Here is a 22,079-nt window from a genome sequence, read left to right on the forward strand (position 1 = left end):
GTAGGGATTCCAATCCCGGACGATTTTTTAAATCCCGGGAATCGGGAATCCCGGTTTTAGCCGTGACAAATCCCGGGATTTTTTCCCGAAATTCAAATCTTACCATATAACTTGAAATTAGTCAATTTTGGTGGAAAAAAAGGTACATGGCTATAAAAAGTACCTGGCCTGAGCATATTTGAGTAAGAATTATAGGACTCGACAAAGACATATCCAACGAGTATTTCAAAAGTGAAATTAAACTATTTTATTATGTTCACCTTATAAAAAGAAAAAAAATTGCAAAATATTTTAGGCGCCAAAATTTTCCCTGGGGAGTTATGAGACTTTTGGGATTTTAAAGTGATGGCATAGGGAACGACTTATTTCAGGAACGGGTTGATGGAATTGCACAAAATTTTTCTCCTACACTCTTTGGATCAATACCTTGGTGCGTTCTTCGAATTGAGTCGAAATTCCAACTTTAAAGCCAAAAATTTTAATTTCGAAAAATTGGTTTTAGTTGTGACGCAAAAAGTATGGCGAAATGTTCGTCGATTGGATTTACCCCAATTTTTGATATGTTGCAGATCTTTGGTAGTAGATTAATAGTTCAATTACCCTAAACGTCGAAATCGACATGCGTGACCTTTTTCCGGGAGTCGAAAGGTCGCGATGTCAAAGGTCGCCGACCTCAATAAATGGGATATCGTTGGAAAGGTCTTGACGAGAGGATTCTATATACTTTGTGGGGTCTGGGATGACCCTATGCAAGTCTAGAGGGCAAAGAACGAAAATATGCAGTTGTCCAGAATTTAACATAGCAGTGGATAGGGAGCTAACACGGAAGCCCGAATGGGAAAAACTCAAAAATATTCTCCTGGCTCTAGCTTTGCAGGGGGTGGTCCCAGACCCCACAAAGTATAAATTTTCGGAATCCTCTCGTCAAGACCTTTCCAACGATATCCCATTTATTAAGGTCGGCGACCTTTGACATCGCGACCTTTCGACTCCCGGAAAAAGGTCACGCATGTCGATTTCGACGTTTAGGGTAATTGAACTATTAATCTACTACCAAAGATCTGCAACATATCAAAAATTGGGGTAAATCCAATCGACGAACATTTCGCCATACTTTTTGCGTCACAACTAAAACCAATTTTTCGAAATTAAAATTTTTGGCTTTAAAGTTGGAATTTCGACTCAATTCGAAGAACGCACCAAGGTATTGATCCAAAGAGTGTAGGAGAAAAATTTTGTGCAATTCCATCAACCCGTTCCTGAAATAAGTTGTTCCCTATGCCATCACGTTAAAATCCCAAAAGTCTCATAACTCCCCAGGGAAAATTTTGGCGCCTAAAATATTTTGCAATTTTTTTTCTTTTTATAAGGTGAACATAATAAAATAGTTTAATTTCACTTTTGAAATACTCGTTGGATGTCTTTGTCGAGTCCTATAATTCTTACTCATTTATAATACTTATTTACATACCTAATGATGTGTTTTAGAGATTTGTGCATGCATAAGTATTATAAAGTATGCTACTTTCTGGCCTATACAAAATGCATATAGGATAGCAATACAAATTAGCGATTATAGTGTTTTGCCTGCCATAGTAAATGTACAATTTCGATGTATTGTGATACTCAATTTTCGTCTTTTTTTGAGAGAAAAAGTTTGATAATTTCATTCCAGAAAACATAAATAATTAATCAAGGATTCGCTAGCATGTTAACCAGAAATGCACAAACTTACGTTCGTCAGTATTATTTGGCCTAAATTGTGAACCATTATTCACAAACTACAATTGGACATGGGATTTGGCAATTTAAAAATTTCAAGCTCAAATATACGAACTACCTTCAAAAAGCCTTTCATTCAGCCTTAAATTCATCGACTAAAATTCGAAATCACTTCTAATGTGTTAGTATTTTTTGGCATAACTGATTTCAGATTCCATAATTATACCGAAAATAAAGTGTTCTTGTTGCCTCAAGTTAAAATCTGACATCGAAGTTAGAAAATTTTAAGTTCCATCTTGTATTAAAAATTTTGCTTACGAATTAAATACAAAATTTAGATCAATGTGCGAAAAATATGGCTATCAATATTGTTTCAAATTTAAATTTTCGAGTTCAGGATCAATTTTGACTGGTTATGCTCATCGAAACTTTTTCTTACCAATCATATAACCGAAAATTATATAAAACTACTATTAAAATTGTAAATTATAAGCAATTTCACTTCTGATTGACAAATTGAAAAATCCCGAAATCCCGGGATTTCAGTTCTTCAAATCCCGGGATTTCGGGATCCCGTTTCCCGGGAATTCCCGGGAATAAAATCCCGAAAAATCCCGGGACTGGAACCCCTAGGTGTGCGGAATCGCAGGCAAAAATTGTCACAAAAAAATTATGTTGCCCTCATTACAAATTATATTAATCGGTGTCTTAATCTAGTTCGAGGTGATTCCCAATTAACGCCCAATTCCTCAAGAATCTAGAGAAATTTCATAGCTAGTTAATATGTAAGTGGTTAGGATTAAAAGTAAAGGTAAATAATTTAATTTCGCTAATAACTTCAGTCATTTCTACAGCGATATTGTCTGGCTTAAATTTATTTATGGGAGCGGTGCAACGTAGTGAAAACTGAATACTTTCTTTATGAAGTTAAAATAGGTAGTTCGATATAGGGTTGCCGCGGGTAGCAAAAATGCCCCCGTTACCCGGCCCGCTTTCTCGTCCTTTTCTCAAGGACAGTGTCCTTGAGAAAGAGTAACTGCTCCGCATTTTCTGGACGTGAAAAGCATTTGAGGTCGACATTGGCTTCTGTTGCTTCCGCAAAGACACGCTCGTTGCTGGCAAATGACTTTGAAATGGAAAAATAATAAATTGACGCTTTTGTTGGTATATAAATGGACTATTTAACTTGCTGCTAAGTTTCTTTGTTAACTGATTTATGTCGAAAATTAAATAAAAACTAAACTACCCTTTACCCGTGCGGGTAGTTCTCGCTACCCGCACATAACGGGTACCCGCAAAAATCGTGCGGGTAACGGGTACCCGACCCGTTACCCGCGGCAACCCTAGTTCGATAGCACTACCAGACATTAAAAAATGTCGCCAATCGAAGTTCTAAGGGAAGCCATTTCCCGTATCAAGTCAGAGCGCATAATTTAATTTAATTGACAAACTATGCGTGCTAAAGATTCTACACAAAATAACAGAAACAAAATATTACAAAATCAAACATAGTTAAGAATATTAAATACCGTTACATATCACAAAAAATCCCCACCTAGGGGCCCCGAGTTGGCTTTATCCGCCACTGGTTCAAGGTACCCCAATGTTTCCTTCAAGGGACGCCTTACGCAAAGAGAGACGAGTGTCGGACAATAACCAAAATTTGTATGCATTGCCAATGCTTAAATCCTGGGTGTATTCCTTACTACATTCCGATTGTGAAGATCATCGCTATTTCGTATCCACGGGGACCAAATGTTTCGTCGTGCATGGACCACTCCAAGTCCTCCGGGGAAAGTTAAACTTTACGTTTGTGGCAATTAGGTATATAAAATTTTGTTGCAAATAAATTCTGTTGATAGGTTGGCGTTACTTTCTTGCTTCATATTTCCCAGCGTCGATGATTGGTTCGAGAGAAATTTTTTAGAACTCTGGGTTGGACATCGATACGAAAATTTAAGGTTACAGAAAAAAATTAATTTAAAAAACATGTGATACAAAATCGTTCTACATTGCGGAACCCGTTCAAGTGCAGCAAGTGGCAACTAGAATTTAAGTTAAATTCGAATTCTTCATGGTTGAGTAATAAAATTGATACCGTAACCGTACCGAAGTTTGAATTTCGCCGAAAATTTTGGTATATACACTCTACGGTAACTAAGTTATTACCAGGTGGAATATCTATGTGAGTCTACCGCATGGTAATTAATTCATTATTGACTGGTAGACATTTTGTTATCAAACCCGTAATATCAGTAACCCCGGTCGCCAAATTTAAAAATATTACCAGTTGGTAACTAATTTTCTACCACCCAATAATAATAAATTACCATTCGGTAGAGTCACATAGATACTCCGCCTGGTAATAACTTAGTTACCGGGTTTCTTAGAATGTGCTAAATAGAATTTTCTTGTATATTTATATATTCTTAACCTTCCCATCGGTTGCCCGACTACGTCATTTAGAGGATGAAATTTTCCATTTGAAAGAAATTGTCATAATTTGTGGTAATAATTTTTCTCAGAAAATTCTAAACATGTCGAAATCCTATAATAATTTAAGGCTAGATATCGGGGTTAAACACCACATCGAAAAGACGTTGGACTACTATGCACTCTACTGTCAGAAAAATCCACCCCTCTTGGCTTTAAAGATTTCACAGTTTTTCACGATCATCGACCCCTGGATTTGGACTGCGTCAATACTTCTCTCTGTGTATCTGGGGGTCACCAAGCTAGGGGGGTATTCCGATATTCCGATAGCATTTTTGAGGGTTTCAGTACTTGAAGGGTAGAAATCAATAAAAAAATTCTAGTCAATTCTAAGCTATTGATTTTGTAAGTGAGATATTATATTTTCAGAAAAAAACTTACATGGTTTGGGCTCCTTTGCATTGTCGCGATGATTGCTGTCAGCGCGTCATACGACGCTATAATTACCACCGATATAACGACACCGCTTGAAAAATACGTTATTCAAACTATTCGCGAACTATTGAAAGAATTTGGATTCAAATTCTACGTCTCGTCGAACAGAAGAAATATAACGAGGTGGAATTTATCTGTACGAAAATTGGACGATTTCATATGGAAAGAAGGTATATAATTCGAATAATTTTTAAAAACGAAAATCTGTCGAAGTCAAATGCAGCTAGATCTGAAACAACATATCTAAAGCGAATTAAAAAAATGTGCTTTATACATATTTTAGCGATTTGATTGAGCATGTCACTTAAATATTTCGAAGTTTTTAAGAACACATTTAGCCAGAATTACTTATTGCAATACTCACAACCGGCATACCTTCACATAATCGTATTACTCGAATGCTCGTTTAGGTAATAAACAAATATTAAATAACACCAACATTTTCTTATCGAAATTTTGCCGAAGCACACTTTCTACAAGGAATTTTCTGGGGCAGCCGTGTTCGCCGACGCCATCGCTTTCGATCCTACATTCGACGAAATACAGCATGTTTTGTATTTCCTGAAACGTCAGTATACCAACGTCACGTGCAACATAGTAAAGGAAATATTTTACAAGCAAAACATTATCTGGGAACTTAAATACTTTGGGGCAGAAGCACTACACATTAATTTGCAATGGTTAAGTGCCAACGGACTTTTCGAGCTGTACACAGCTCTATGGAGATTCGTGGATGAAGCAAACATCCGAAAACATCCCGTCGTTGAGCAGAAGAGCATAGGAGCGTTGGAAAACCTTTTTGTGGCTTTTCAACTCTACCTGATTTTCATCCCGTTCGCAATTTTGGGCTTTTTTGGAGAAACTGCATTTTACAAGGTGCATATAAGTATTGTTGATATTGCAGTGAAATTAAGACATGCGTTTAGCATAGAAAAGGGTAGGTGTATGTTTCTTGTTGACATAGTAAAGAAATGATGTAACGATTTGTAATTGTTCTCGTAATTTATAATTTGTAACTGTTTTTAGACATGTACATAAGTTTAAGGTCACAATCACCCACTACGATTAACATAATGAGAGCAATATTGCCATTCTTGACGGATATTGCTAGCCTTAAACAAATCCTCTAAAGCAAATACAGCGGTTTTCTACAATTAGCAATAACTTTATTAACTCAGACATTAAAAAGTTTGCATTATTGAATTACACAATGATATCATCCAAATAATTTGGTTTTCAAATTAGGACATTATCCAGCTTAACTAATACGAACTAATTTTTTCGGTATAAAAGTAATCCACAGTTTTAATTCCATGCATATTTTACTGACCAATTTCAATCAAGTAACGTGAAAAGTAAATTGAAGTTGATAAAAGAAGAGTTAATATATGATCCGACATTCCTGCAGCGTTACTAGATTTGTATTCCAGATACTTTCTCCCTTTGTTAAATGCTTCATCAGCTATTGCATCTTGTTCCACATGAACCTCCAAATATCCCTTCCGAATCCGCTCTGCTCCACTGAATTCTTTCAAATATTTTGGCACCCGTCCAACCACCTCGAATCCCCAGCCTACCAACGGCTGCAATGTGACTCCATCGCTTGCCACGGCATGCCCAACATGTCCCGCAAATAGGGCGGCGTTATACTTCTTGACATCACCACCGTATTCATCATGGACCTCAATGGGCACCCGCACAACTCCAGGGGTTAACTGAGACAGTTCCAAAGTTGGCCAAAGGTTTGCATAATTATTTTTTAGCGTGTCGTTAGCAAGACAAGAATCACGACTATTTTGGAAGTTTTCGGCGCGCCAAGACTCTACCTGCCATCTACCGTCGCTATCAAAAACGCTGAATAGCGTAATCCATCCGTTGATATAAGTTGTCCCACCACATTCAGGCCGACTTCCATGTTTCACAATTCCCTCCCAGAACGGAGAATCCACAATTTTTGTTTCCGTTACGGTAATAAATTGATCAATAACTTTGACCAGATCGTGCGACCATGCCCCGATATGGGTGTCATTCTCCCGACTGAAGGCGGGAAGTAGAGAAATTTTGTCCCTTATTTGGCGCCAATCTTTACCACTCCCTTTAACCGTGATGGCGGGTATGCCGCAAGCAATGGCGAACATATTGTATTTAAAGTAAGATTTCATTGTTGCCATGATGGCTGCTCCAGCGACGGCAGAATCTTGTGGGGTGGTCGTTGAGAAGTTAGGAAAAAGCCAGTTTGTGACGTTGGGGTGGGTATGATTCCTAATTTTGGTTACGATTTTGGAAATAAAATCGTCAATCGGGATGGTGTCAACGGAACGGTGGTATGACACGTTTAGAGCCTTTGTCCCTTTAAACGTGACAAATTTAGATCTTAGCTCTTCCGCGTGGGCGTTTACATAGTAAGAATATTGGATTAGGATTGCAGTCCAAATATCGTCGGGACGAATGACCAGGTTGTGGTGTTTAATGTAGGCGAGAAAGACGGAATCTATGAAACCGGATGTTGGGATGAGGGATGTTGACAGGTTGGTAATTGAGGTGAATTCAGAACCTGGATATTATAAAAAAATCTAGATTGATTAAAAACATCCTTCTTACTCAAATATTTCAAATACCTCGAATAAACGTTGTGTTTGCTACGTGTTTATACTGATCGACGAGTTGATCGATCGAGTTGCTCAATCAAGTGAAGAAGGCGTGAGGTGTCATTGGATATCTTAATTTTCTCCGCTTGCAGAAATTTTGACGAGCGAAATTTTATCGAGTTGATTCCTTCCTCTACTTCTTGCTGAGGATTATTTGATGATTCAATATCAGATGAGGAGATTGCGAGATGAAAAAGGAAAAATAGGACCAAAGTCATGTTACGGATTTCTCGGAGTTGAAACATTTAAATAATTCGGATTCAGTAACTTTGCAAAAGCTGATATGTAGTTACTTATTGAGTAGGCCAGAATCTATTTATTTAAAGTAAATATTACATATGTACATAGCAGCCTTAATGTTCTTGGTTTTTATAAATTTTTGAGTTTGATATCGTGTTTTGGAGAGGACAGGAAACACAAATGTGTACAATATCTTTAAATACATATGCATGAAATAAGTTCGCATGAATTAAGCAGGATGTGCGACTTTATAATGTAGTTAGCTAGAAGTTTATCTGTCATGATGACAATCAAGAATTTCTTTAGTGGAGGAGGGTCACTGACTTAAAATACATGTTACGTGAATTTCATGAATAATGTAATGCATGTGAAATATATTTCTTTACATTGTTATTCGTTCACTCTTATAAAACTGGTATTAAGTATTGCTGTCCGAAGTATCTACATTTGTGTATTTATGTATTATGCCACCGACGAGGTAATTGCAGGAAGTAATGTTGTGGTAATGAAAAACATACCACTCCGAACCATACTACTATCGACAGGGTAACAAGGCATTACTAAATCCAGACCTGTACAGAGTATAAATGTGAGTCACATGTCACATTATGTGCTTTTTAACAGGGTCGCTGTTCCATTTAAGTAATATGAAAATTATTTATTTCTGCTCATTTATCTTCGCATAAAATAGTGTAATAACCTTTACGATAAATAAAAGGAGTTGAGGGACATCACAAAGCAGTGGATTTCCATGCAAAGTTATCTTAGTTTGATGATAACATTTCAAAAAATGTGTTACCCATAAAAATAACCAAAAACAAATCTTATTTAAATCTGGATTTTTTAAAATCCTGCCGCTTTTAGAATTTTGACCGGCTTCAAAAATGGAATGTAATTTTTTTTACTCTGAATTACGTTAATGAAATTTTCAAAATTATTTACGCCAACTATTAAAATTTGAGGTTGTCACGCAATTTCTAAATATTTAAAAATATACAAAGCCTAATTTTTGAATTATGATGTAAAATTTTACATTTTGATATTGCTTGCTGATCGGGTCCTTTTTTATTCGGCCTGTGCAAAATATTTACATACTGGTCTTTATACGATAAATACCTAAGGACATCGATTTCGTACATCTTGCACAAAGCCTTCCAATCGCAATTAGTTAATTACTGACATATGTTGCCTACATTACAATTTTATTTAATGGTTGGATTCTTAAGGTAACATCGTTGCGTGTTAGATTGAATAAAGCCAGAGGTATTGCATAAATAATTTATATAGATTTTGTCCATTGGCGATCACCAAAGCAATATGAATATTTAACTTAGGGGCCGTCCATAAATTACGTAACGCAAAAATCACGATTTTCTAGGACCCCCTCCTTCCCTTTAACCTGCGTAACGTAGGCACGATATCATGGGACCCACCCGCCCCATACCTCTTGCGTTACGTAATTTATGGACGGTCCTTCATATACTTTGTATAAACATATTTACAAGCTGGTCTTTCAGTATGGTCTTTCATATCTACGTTGTCGATTTTACATACAATATCAGCTGCCTATGTATATTCCAATATAATTCAATGGTTATGAAAAATATTTACTTAATATGGCGTGTGTGGTTATGTGCACGTGGAAAAGTTGGATTCATAAAACGCTAAGGCATGCTTACCGGATAAAATTCAAGATAATTATTCCGCAAACAATTTATAAAAACTTAATCCCTCAGCGATCACCAAATCAACAAGAGCGAATTGTAAAGTATATTGAAAAACGTTTATACCTTCCATACCATCTTAAGCTGTCTTAATACTTTGGCGACTTATCATAGCTCAAGGGCCTACATTCAGCCGAGTTTCAAGATTAGTCGTTATTTATATATTCGTTAGCGTATCGCAGGGTACAAGTATTGAAAAGTTGCAACAAATTTGTCAACAAGCCAAAATGGCAGGAGACGAACAAAATTAATCCATAACTGTCCTAAACTGCTATTTCCAGAATATGACATCCCACTTTCATAGCTGCACATTTCTTCTGATAATTTGCGTCATATTTGTGGCCTCTATCTCCAATTTGCAGCACATTGACAGTTTAGCCCCTTCAAGGTCGATCTATCAAGTATTAGGCGACTTCAGAAAGGAATATACAAACTCTTGGGAATCCAAAGTACTCAAATTTCTCGTGCAAAACCAAAACTTTCCCAAAATATTGCGCCACCTTGAAACAAAGCATAGCATCAAGGGCAACAAATATTATAAATCTTGCGAAAAAAAAATGAGTACATTTTTTCCAAATATTTTGGCCACTCGGTTAGTCAGATTTCATTTATTTTTCTGCACAAGTTGGAGACAAGATCTGAGATGAATAATTTCATCCGAACCCGGAGTAGATTAAATTATTGTGGAGAAAATCCAACCTATTTGTTTCTTATTTTAAGCCTGATAAACCATAAGACGTTGCCAATTCATCCATATGTACCATCAACGTCTAAATTATTTGTAATCCATAGTAGCTCGGCTGGTGTGGAATCTCTCAAAATTTTTGTCGCCTGCCTTCCGTGCACCATATCGCCGTTTTTGTTTGAACTTAAACCAGCAGTAAGGGAACCCTCAACTCCCCTTGAATCCTGGTGGAAACAGTACAATAATAACTTTCAGGGAATGCGAATAGGTTCAGGCGGGGGTAGAAAGTTTGATCCGGGCAAACAAACATGCAGCGCCTTTCGACGAGGTGACTACAAATTTGCGATGTATGAGACATGTGTCCGGCTATCACTAGGAGGCAAACTTAACTTTAGCGACATCCTGGTAACAGGAGGTATCCGAGATAGGTTTTCTCATACTCCGTACGATTATACCTTCATAATTTACTACTCAGATCCTCTCGAAAAGTTAACAATTGAGAAGAGGATTCTGTATCCTGCGTCTGCTGAACGCTCCTGGTTGCCGCATGGTGGATACAGACATCAATTTAAAATGGCAACAGTGTCTTTTAAAAAACCGACTCTCGACGGCTTGCAAGCTCTCTTCTTGCCACTTGACCGATACACGTGGGCGGCGTCAGGACTGTCTTTCACACTCATAGCCATCCTTCTGACACAAAATGCGCTAAAAAGCGGAAGCGAGAAGATACTGAAAGGAATTGAATACTTCATACAATCCTGGCAGTGGATTCTATCCTCCCTTTCTGGGCAGTACCACGGGGCTAGTGCCATCCTTCCCCTCGTATCAAATTTCCCAGCATTTGTTGTCATTTGCGTATTTTCCTTCTTTATTCTGGGAACTGTGTTTTATCAAGGGTCATTATTCTCCTCACTTGTCGCTCGTATCCCACCAAGCCTACCGGTAACTATGGAATATGTTGTTTACTCAAAAATTCCAATTATTACGACCAGCATGATTTATATTGGGCCAGGGGAACCAGTCTCTTTTCTAAAGTATGATATGCTTGACCACGTAATTAACACGTCTGTTGATTTTCCAAAGCTATTTAGCACTTTGACCTACCTTAAAGCATAGACCAGTTACATGTATAACATATCTCACTTCGCCATTGGTCTCAATATTTCAAAAGGCTTGGATGTTCGAATTGACCTTAACGGATTTCAGCGACTTAAAGATACATTTGCAGTTATAAATGAAATCGAAGAGTTAAAGGAAATATTAGTGGGGATGGTGGTGGAGAGAGACGCATACATTGTCAGACATACCGAGTCTCCAATATTCTTCATACATATGCCAGTCATCGTTACCCGTGGCTATACGACTTCAGTCATATCCCAAAGTTTTGGTCAGTTAGCTCAGTCAGGGTTGAACAAATTTTGGCGGGAATTAAACGATATAGCCAATCTTGTTGCAAGGATCGAAAAAGGTACGGCGTCTAAGGAGTTATGTCGAAAATTAGTTGTTAAGCGATTTTTCAAGGTAAATGAAGAAATTATGTTTGATGAGGCAAAATCAGTCTCACTCTTTGCAGTACAGGGTATATTTTGGTTGTGTGCAAGTGTTTTAGGTGTAGTAATAGTTGCATTCATTAGGGAGTTGATCAAGTATGAATTTGAGATATATTTCGGCCTAAGATTTAGTGGAAGAATCGCATGTCACTTGGTAGCGTTGATAAAATTAAAAATTTGTAGAGGTTATAAGTCTATAAGGGAGTTTTCTAAAATCTGCTAATTGCTGATAAAGCTTAGTGATTCACAGTCACTATTTATGCATTTAGCTATATACATAGTTTGAGTAAATACTTGTTTTGTCGTGTTTACGTTGTAGATTTTATAAAGTAATTTTAACTGTATCTGTATGTATGTCTAAATTTGGCTAGATTATTATCTCAAATATTTATAATTGTTCTTATCAAAATTCGAGTGCGGATTTAATATCAACTTCATCTCACAGCTCGAGAAACGTCACTATTTCCATGTAAATAGTTTCGTTCTGAATTCGTTATGTAGGTATGTATGGAAATATGGAAGTATCTCTGTATGTATATGTCATGAATATGTAGTTATTATTAATGTGGCAGAGTTTATTAAAAATAAAATCTGCTGGAATTCATTAAACTGAATACCTATACCAATGCATTGAATTCTACATTTGATAGTCCCAATTTGAATGAATAGCGAACATTTTAGTTTTTAGAGCATGCTAAAATACATTTTATTAATTAAATCACATGCGTATTTTAATGCATGCATTTTACAGACGCAGATACAGATGAAATGTCATACAACATACAAAGGTAAGCCGAGGAACTGCATGAAATTGTGTATAAATTTTTTAGGTTGTCAAGCCCATATATTGTGTAATAGTTTTAAATTTAATACGCATCTTCATTGTTGTCTTCCATCTGGCGAATTTGATGTTTTCAACCGTTTTCTAAATTTGACATGATGCAAGTCCAAGGCATTGGAAGTTTCTGCTTACACCGCTGCAAAATTCCGAGAATCTTCAAATAAAACTTGCAAAATGCAAGTTCGCCCAAAAAGCTCAAAATTGTGAAAGGAATGAACACCAAGTAGAGCTGAAAGGCCACAAAAAGGTTTTCCAATGCTCCAATACTCTCCTGCTCCGAGGCCGGGTGTTTTCGGATGTTCGCCTCAGTCACAAATTTCCAAAGTGTCCCATACAGCTTGAAAAATCCGTTAGAACTTAACGACTGCAAATTTCTGTATAATGCTTCTGCTCCATAGTATTTAAACTCCCAGATAATATTCCGCTGGTAAAACATTTCCTTCACAATATTGCACGTCACGTTGGTATATTGGCTTTTCAGATGATACAAAACATGTTGTACGTCGTCGGACGTTGGGTCGAAAGCGATAGAATCGGCAAACACGGCAGCTCCAGAAAATTTGTTGTAAATTGCGTGGCTCGGCAATATTTCTAAAAAATATTGGGGACATTTAGTATCTGATTGACGTATCTACATATTTAAACCAAAATCGATTTTCGAAAGTCATATGCGCCTCCACCACTGTGACAAGAACCCCACAAATCAAACGGATAAACTTAATAATTTTCGTCAATAATCTCATATCAGACAAGTCGGTTTCACAGGTATACTTGTGAAACTTTCAAATTTTCGAATTTCGTACCTTTTTTCCATACGAAATCGTCCAATTTTCGTGCTGATAAGTGCCACGTGGTTGTGTTTCTTCTGGTTGGCGATATGTACAATTTGAAACCAAATTCTGTCAATAGTTCGCGAATATTTTGAACAATATATTTTTCCAGTGGTGTCGTTATATCGGTGGTAATTATAGCATCGTAAGACGAGCTGACCGCAATCATTACGACAATGCAGAGGAGCCCAAACCATGTGAGTCTTTTCCTGGAAGACGTTAGGCAATTAATCTACATAACTTGATGATAAGCTATTTATTGATTACTACCCGTCAAGTACTGACACCCTCACAAATGCCGCCGCAATATCGGAATATCCCCCTAACTTTGTAATCCCGAGAAATATGGAGAGCAGTATAGATCCCACCCAAATCAAAGCGTCAATTATGGTGAAAAATAGTGAAATTTTTAAGGTCAAGAGGGGCGGATTTTTCTGACAATATAGCATGAAGTAGTCCAACGTTTTCTCGATGTGATGTTTAGCCCCGATGTCCAACCTATTTGTTAAATGACTATCATTTGATTTAAGTTAAGAAGTTTTGCAGACTAAATCTTGACCTGAACAAAACGGGTCGTTCTTTATAATTTAGAACTAAATGGGACATGACAATGGTTTTGATGAAAGTCAAACTTGGTACGGTAAGTTCTCAAGTTAGACACTGAAGGATACAAAAATCGGACTTCGCCGAAATTAATCTTACCACCAGATCAAAAATTGTAATTAATACATATTGTACGAGTACTGGTGCAGCATTTTGATTAGTCAACGAAGTAAATATTTAGTACCACATGCATTTTACATAAACAACTTGTATTCCTTTAAACCTTAAGTTTTCGCGTTGGTAGCCCATCCACAATTCCAAAAATCCTTTAGTGTACCAATCTCTAATCCTAGGAAACAGTTATTTCAAAAATTAGTTGCAACACATAAATAGAATTAATTTAAAACAAACTGATGTATACCCAAGTGGCGCAAAGGTAAAGTTTAACTTCCCCCGGAGGACTTGAAGTGGTCCATGCACGACAAAACATTTGATCCCCGTGGATACGAAATAACGATGATCTTCACAATCGTAATGAAGTAAGGAATGCACCCAAGATTGAAGTATAGACAGTTTATACAAATTTTGGTTATGGTCCGATTTCCACCTCTCTTTGGTTAAGGCGTCCATCGACGGAAACAGTGGAGCGCGTCGAACCTCCCCTTTTCGCAGAATTATTCCCCATTCTGTCAACCTAATGACTTCCGTGGGATGTAGAAAACCAGTATAAACCGTAATCACATCACCCCTAAGTTTCAGTGCTATTATGTAAATTGGTGCATAAAAAGAGGCTAAATATGATAAGGAATCAGTCGTCATCAAATTATGTTGGGACCAGATTGAAAATACCGCGTATATTAAGACATTCCCGCGATACCCCCAATTTCCAAGATCATTCAAGAATCCGGCGGGATTACGATATTCGTAAAATGCGACGATTTCGATGCAATTAGTCTTCCAGGTGAAGAACGTACTAATCGGGACGTTAGTGGGTAGAAGTTTCACGACGAGTCCGCTAAGGTGTGCGAAAGATAGGTGGTTATCGTACTGAAAGGTTAGGTCAGATTGGTTATTTGCACTTCTTAAAATAGACATTAACAAACAGGTTGGATTATGGTTAAAGTTTGTTAGGGTGAAGGTAAAATGAACATAAATGGAGAAACAGAACGCGAAAGGGATAATATCCTGGACAACCATTTTTGCAACTGATAAAACCATCACCAAATGGGCGAATTGGATGAGAAACAAGTGTTTTATTTTGAGGTATACGAGCAGAGCCGTTCCTAGCCTAAAACACGGCCAGGAGGACAGGAGGATAAAACTCGTGGAGGCCAGTTCAGAGTAAACTAGAGAATGCTTGAAATTCACGAAATGCAAATACTTGAAAATGTACTCGTTAAAATAGTCGTATTTATCTAATTATTAAGCGGTCCATAGTTAATTTAATAAACTGATAGATACTCTAAAACCTAACAGTTCGAATTATTTGTAATAAGGATTGATTCATAAGTTGTGGCAATGTTTTTTGGTGTACTCTAGCTTTAACAGACTCAAATTATTATGAATGAATTGTTGCATATGATAGTCCAACCGATGTAGTGTTAGGGTTATAGTTCGAAAAGGTTGGCAACTAAACCAGAATATCGTCAGACAGAAAGCAAAACATGTCCAAGCAAATTTCTTGGTGCACTTTTACAAAAATGCGGCCAAATTGGACGAGAAAAAGATGCACGAACACCTCAAAAATGAAAATATTCCAAATCGCTCAAATTGCCGTTACATGTCAATGTATGATGCAACAAAATCAGCCTAGTTCAAAAAAATTATTCAACACCTGGTGTGGCAGGCCACATCCAAAGTCATCAAAGCAGTACCAATAATTTTCAGGGAACATCATTGACGTTAGAGAACCTAGCAGCCAAACGGGTAAAGATATCTTAACCAACTTTTCGCCGATTTAAAGCAGAATGATAGGGGATTACAACATTTAAACACTAATGCCTCAAGGTATATTAAAGAGGAAAAATTAAGAACCAAAATGGGATGCAACTAAATTTGCAAAAAAGTTTAATCCAAAATACTTGCCAGCCGTGACGAAGCGTACATTGAAATAACGCCACTGGAAGTTTGCAGATAGCATTTTTTTCCTGCTACAAGTCATTGGGATGTCAAATATGAAGATACGGTATTTCTCAAAGCAAAATTCACAAAAAATTACCGATTTACTTAGCATTGGACGAGAATGGAGCAATTTCGGAGCCCTTAATTACGGATAACACCACTCCCTCATCTCTTTACTCATTGGAATGGGACAAACTCCGATTAATCCATCCCATATATAGTCATCAGGAAAATACAGTTTTATTTTTGCCGAATATAGCAACTTGCCACTATAGTCGAATTGTTATCGACTGCCTCAAGGAGGAAAAGAACGATTTTGTTGCTAAATTGGAAAATTCTCCCAATGTCCCCCAAGTAAGAGGTGTTGAACAATTTTGGGCCTTATGCATAAGAGTATATTCAAGACGACCCAATGGATCGAAAACCCTGCTTTAATTCGACGCGTCATGCGTCAAATCTTGAAAGGCATGGCGAGAAAGTCAGGAAAAATAGTGATAGAGTATGCCTGGGAAGACCTACACGAAATTGGTTTCAAAGTATGAGCCGATGCCTAATTGATTTTGTGTGATGTAGACCATCGCATTTGTGACAATTATTAGAAAATTAGGTAAAACTACAACTTCCCGTTTTGTAATAAACTCATTTTTAAAACATTGCCACAACTTATGAATCAATCCTTATGTTTGTACATAGTATCACATTCTGCGGTTGCATTAATCATAAGAATATTATGGGCCACGGAAGGTTTGTAAACTAGAACTTAATTAACAAAATTTTTCCTTGCGGAAGATCGATCTCACAATTGTTGACCAGCTGCTTTCCAATTTCCAGTAGGTTTAAGATCTCCAGAATTTCTGAGTGAAGCATTACAAGCGTATAAATGTTTCCAGTTAACCCTTCCTTTGATGTCTTCGGACTACATAATTCAGATAATCTGCAATTTCGAGTTTAATAAATAGACTTCCTTATGACCCTACATTGTCAAGAAGTAGTAGGATTAATTTTCGGGTACACACGACAAATTGATAGAAGGAAATTAATTGCATAATAAATTTCCTGGTGGCTAGTAAGTATTTGAAAATATTTATATGAGTATACATTTAAGTGTTTAGAAGCATAATGGCACTATGTCCTTGATACGGCCTCTTGTGACGAGCCCCTCACCTTTACGGCCCTGATTTGTTCCTGGTTAGCCCGGAAAAGTATCCAGACACGAGGATAAATAGGTTGCACGCGAATGAAACAAAGCAACAGTTTTGACTAAATATATCTGACGTGACGCAAAAAAGCATAGGAAACCCAGCCAGCCGAAAAGGGCAAATACATAGTCACACAAATGTGCGTGATTATGGCCACATTGAATAATAAATCTATTTTTTAAGCTCACGTAGCCATATAAATACATGCATATGTACATAAGAGCTTAATATCAATATGTACATATGCATATAGATATGTAAGCTTAACCAATTTGTTTAAAAGATCAACTGCTTCATACATAAATCATCTCATCATATTTATGTACATATACCGGCACTGCAGGAAATCAAGTATTTGTTCCTCAATTTAAACTTATTATGATGGGCAAGATATACACTTGCTGAATAGATATCTGGGGGACAATGTTCCCATATGCCCCTGCATCCGCCGCCAATGTTAACTAAATACGTACATACTGAAGTACATACATGTGTACGTAATTACCATAAAAAGTAAAATAGTAGCCGTACTCAAATGCTAGCCGGATATTTTTTAAATAGTAACCTTGCCTAAATAAATAATAGCCGGGTCCCAGCCACCGAATTTGTAAATATTTAGTAGCCCCCGGCTACTATTTGAGTTTTTATGGTACGTATGTAAGTAATTATGTAACTGATGCTCTCTCTGACATCAGATTCACACACCAGTTCTCATCTTCCAATTGATGCATTTTCGCAATAACTTTTCCCCAAAACAAACTCATCACTGTACTTTTACATACATAATAAGCTATTTTGTTTATGTATGTATACACACCCTTAAAAATCCTTGTCTTAAAATATCAAATACCAAATGGTATTTATATTCATGTATGACTCTATAAAAATGGTTTTGAGTATGTAGTTATAGACAATATAATAATTGAATTTAAGCGTAATTTAATAGTATTAAAGTGTTATTATATTGGCAATCAATTTTGATAGACCGGTATACATAAATATTTAATTTTAACACCAACTATTCAATACCTGTTTACATACATACAAATCTATGTGAGTATACCAGAATTCTCACTATTACACTCTTAAAAATCTGGTAAACTCTCATACATACTTCTCACTGGGATTGATTTGGTAACAATTTCCTACCAGATTGGTAGTAGTTTTTTAGTGGTATATTTTTCATTACCAAAACATCAATAGACAGTGATATCCGTTATTACCGTTCCAACAAATGCATTTGAATACGTACTCCTGTAAATAATGACTTTTCCTAGCGTGTATATATATGTACATACACTCTTAGAAAACTGGTATTAAATCATTACCGACCGGAGTACATATGTGACTCTACTGGCACTGGTACAGTATAGGCGGGAAGTCTTTCCACCCTCATAATTTTTTCACTTAAACCCTTATATTTCTGGAGAAGCTTGAGAGAATGAATTGAAATTTTGCACAATTACTTATCATGATGAATGGTTTTCGGAACCATACTTTGGATAACGGCGTGGCACAGGCAACGACACGGTGGAACTTTATATAAAATTCGAACTGGAAAAAAGTCTTTCCACCCTTTGAATTTTTTAATACTTTTGGTGTCGTCTTCAAAAATATCCACCAAAATCGCTCAGCACCCACTTGAGAATTCAAAATTGTTTGAAAAATAACATTTGTATACTTCTGTACTGTACTGTACTATACTATATTGGATGAGAAGATCCGACTCATCACTAGAGTTATATGGTGAGAAGGACAGTCATAGATTGGAAACCAGTTTGCTCTTAACTGATATCTGTTGGCTTTAAAGGATTATTTTATGTATTTTATTTTATTTTACTGTTGAACTAATTGTTTGCTAACAATATTGGTTCACAATGACTGAAAAACGCCACTGCACCGCCCTTGGGCAAAATGTCGTAACGTTTCATGATAATGGGCTTCGACATCAAAGAATTTCTGATTAACTGCTCACGAGGAAGTACTCATTTGCCCGAACAGCCCAGAAGTGCAAAAAATTCGGGATGGTCCCGAACTAGCCAGCTTCCATACTGCTAAGGATCATGAACCCATGAATCAATAACGCCATCCTTTTCAAAATTCAGTGAGACCCTCGGTAACTGCTCTAAAAACCAACTGGAAATGAGGGAAGAATACAATCTTCAAGTTTTTGTGCGAAAATAATGAATAGAATCGATAAACCTGGATTTTAATGCCTAGCGGCGCGGAAATAGCACCTTCTATCCGAGGCCCATATGCCTAATCACATTTAATTGGCCAAAAAGCATCAAACTTGGACCTTTCAAGACAGGAAACGCTCAATATGGAGTGTCGACATCAATGTCGACCTGTTTGGTTAAGATTGGATGACTCAGATCCCGTGACGACAAGAAAATGCACACAAACCTGAGTACTGTATTCCAACCATTAAGCACGGAGATGGAAATTGAAAGGTTTGGGTGTGTACGTCGTGGAAGGGGGTCAAATATATTTATAAAATCAAAGGAATCGTGAACTCCAACTACTATTACGACAATCTGATTCGATTTTGATGATGACGGGAGAAAATTTCGATAGGGGAATATTTTTATTTTCAAATTGGACGTTGATCTTAAGGACACATCAAAATTATTGAAGACTTGTTTGACGACAGAGAAGATTGCATTGTTGGATTGATGTCCGAAATTATCGGACATACATGGTAATAAACATTTATTGTCGGTTATCAAATATTAAATTCCTTAGGACAAACCATCAAACCAGAAAGAGCGGCATGACGCCATCAATGTTGAACTGCGTAATTTCACTAGCTCATTTGCTAAGTCGACACGAAGACGTGTCCTTGCTTCCAAAAGGATCGAGGGGAACATTCCAAATACGGATTTGACTACTATATTACAAACAAACATTTTCAACTAATGTTTCATTAAACTTGAATAAGGGTGGAAAGACTTTTTTCCAGTTGGAATTTTGCATAAAATTTCACCATGTCGTTGCTTGTACCACGCCGCTATCCAAAGTATGGTTTTAAAAACCTTGCATCATGATAAGTAATTGTGCAAAATTTCAATTCATTCTCTCAAGCTTGTCCAGAAATATAAGGGTTTAAGTGAAAAAATTATGAGGGTGGAAAGACTTCCCGCCTATACTGTACATATTAACGGGAATTACCGTTCAGTAATGTTATTGTAATGAAAAATTTACCTCTCAGGACTAATTTACTACCAATCCGGTAGGAAATTAGTACCAAATCAATACCAGCACGGAGTTTCTATGTCCCTCTTCCAGATTTTTAAGAGTGTATAATTTGCCCGAATCCAGGCAGGTGAGTAAACTTGGTGACAAATCCTGATAAGATAAATAACCATATGTTATACGCAAACGTTATACGTAGATACGTTCATATCCATAAAATCGTTGTTCATGAACCTCTCCAGTCATCGTGTCAGTGTTATTAGAAGAGAAGATACATACATAACTCACCATTTACATAAGAATATTTTGAACAGGAAATAGAAGAAAAAAACAGCGGAAGTCAGAAATTTCGACATGAATCCGCCAGAAATTTATTTTTCCCACAAGATTGTCTCCATTACGCTGGCCACTGCAATAATTGCGATTTCCTGCGTTCTACCAGTGCCTTTATTTCCCGACAGGAGAAAGGCCAACTGGGTGTCGGCGATTTGGGAGTAAGATTAATTAATTATACATAAAAATATTTAAGGGTGCATTCTTAAAAAAGGTGTGTGGAAATAATACCGTATTCATGCATATGTATGAATGTACATATATATGTAGATAAGTGGCCTGATAAGCAATTCAGAATTACGTAACAATGCATATTTATAGATCAGTTTTATGTACCACACCTTTTAGAAAATTTTTACTAACTGGTAATACCAAGCAGAGAAGCAATGTTAATACCGAGAAATCAATACCTGCGGGAATATACCGGATTAAATAGTACTTATGTAGCAGTGTACATATGTACATATGTACATATGTATGAACGTTGACAGGGATTAATCATCACTGGGTGAATCACGGCATTACATACATACCTATATGCAAATGGATATATGTACATATGGAAATAAGTAAATATGTGCAAATCAATATGAGATACATACATACATATTTACATATGTGACCATGATTGATGAGTAATCCTACACTCTAATCCTAAGTAATTTGGAGACAAATCGTCACCTTCAAATGCCGAAAAACATGCATGTCTGACATGTCAGACGTGCCTATTTTAACAAATTTTTGACTTTCAAAAACAGTGCGATGCGTATTCATTTTGACGTGTATTTGTATGACACTGTTTTCACCCCTTGGTTACATACGTGCATTTGGTAACGGTTGATTTTTTAAAAGGGTTGCATAATTTTTAGGAGGGTCGAGCAGAAAATATTTATACAAAAAAAAATATTTATGTCTTTACTATACATAGGGCCCGAAATTGGGGGGGGGCAACCGGGGCAATTGCCCAGGGCGCCAAATTTCTGAGGGCGCCGCCAGGCGCCCGAAGGTTTTTTGGTTTTGTACCAACAGCCTAGTCTCCAAGTAATTATAGAAACAGTACAATTGTTACATTACAACAATGTTACAGCTCAAATATGGCAAATATCTAATGGTCCTTGTACCTGAACATCAGGCATCAATCTCACTTGCCACATTTATTTTCCCTAAATGATTCTCCATTTTCGCCCTGTTTTATAAAGGGTGTTGATTTAATTCGATAACATTTCTTCCTGCAAAGAAAATATTTGTTAAAAAAAATGAAAACGAAGGCCTTTTTGAGATATATTTTAGTAAGTGGTCGTTCTACAATTGACTTTAATCATGCCGTGCACTATTTGTTTTAGGCTCTGTGCCGCTTGAAATTTGAGGACCCTCATTAATGATTCTGTTTGGTCAGAGTAATTTTCGATATAACTCAATTTGGTATTCATCTGTGCACAGGATGTGACAACGAAATTCTTTACGTTGTCAAATACCTACGTTTTCAAAGCGTTTGCGCAAATGAAACTAGGCCATCAATA

At 36.8% G+C, this 22,079-nt stretch overlaps 1 protein-coding gene and 1 long non-coding RNA gene across 2 annotated transcripts; one reads left to right on the forward strand and one right to left on the reverse strand.

Moving 5' to 3' along the window:
- On the reverse strand, window positions 1-2,435 carry LOC118436896. Its single transcript, XR_004835765.1, has 2 exons — window positions 1,447-2,435; window positions 1-168 (listed from the first exon to the last, which is right to left on the reverse strand). It is a non-coding gene; the product is annotated as an uncharacterized LOC118436896 (long non-coding RNA).
- Window positions 2,436-4,197: 1,762 nt separating this feature from the next.
- On the forward strand, window positions 4,198-4,933 carry LOC118437058. Its single transcript, XM_035855833.1, has 2 exons — window positions 4,198-4,513; window positions 4,585-4,933. The coding sequence occupies exons 1-2, from the start codon at window positions 4,260-4,262 to the stop codon at window positions 4,826-4,828; spliced, it is 498 nt and encodes a 165-aa protein (XP_035711726.1). The 5' UTR covers window positions 4,198-4,259; the 3' UTR covers window positions 4,829-4,933.
- The last annotated feature ends 17,146 nt before the right edge of the window (window positions 4,934-22,079 follow it).

This window comes from Folsomia candida, unplaced genomic scaffold, assembly GCF_002217175.1.
Source record: "Folsomia candida strain VU population unplaced genomic scaffold, ASM221717v1 Fcan01_Sc011, whole genome shotgun sequence".
Classification (NCBI taxonomy): Eukaryota; Metazoa; Arthropoda; class Collembola; order Entomobryomorpha; family Isotomidae; genus Folsomia; species Folsomia candida.

Coding starts and splice junctions, on each gene's coding strand:
- LOC118437058 (XM_035855833.1), top strand. CDS start 4,260: ATGTCGAAATCCTATAATAATTTAAGGCTAGATATCGGGGTTAAACAC. Junction 4,514..4,584: donor AGGGTTTCAGTACTTGAAGG/GTAGAAATCAAT, acceptor TTATATTTTCAG/AAAAAAACTTACATGGTTTG.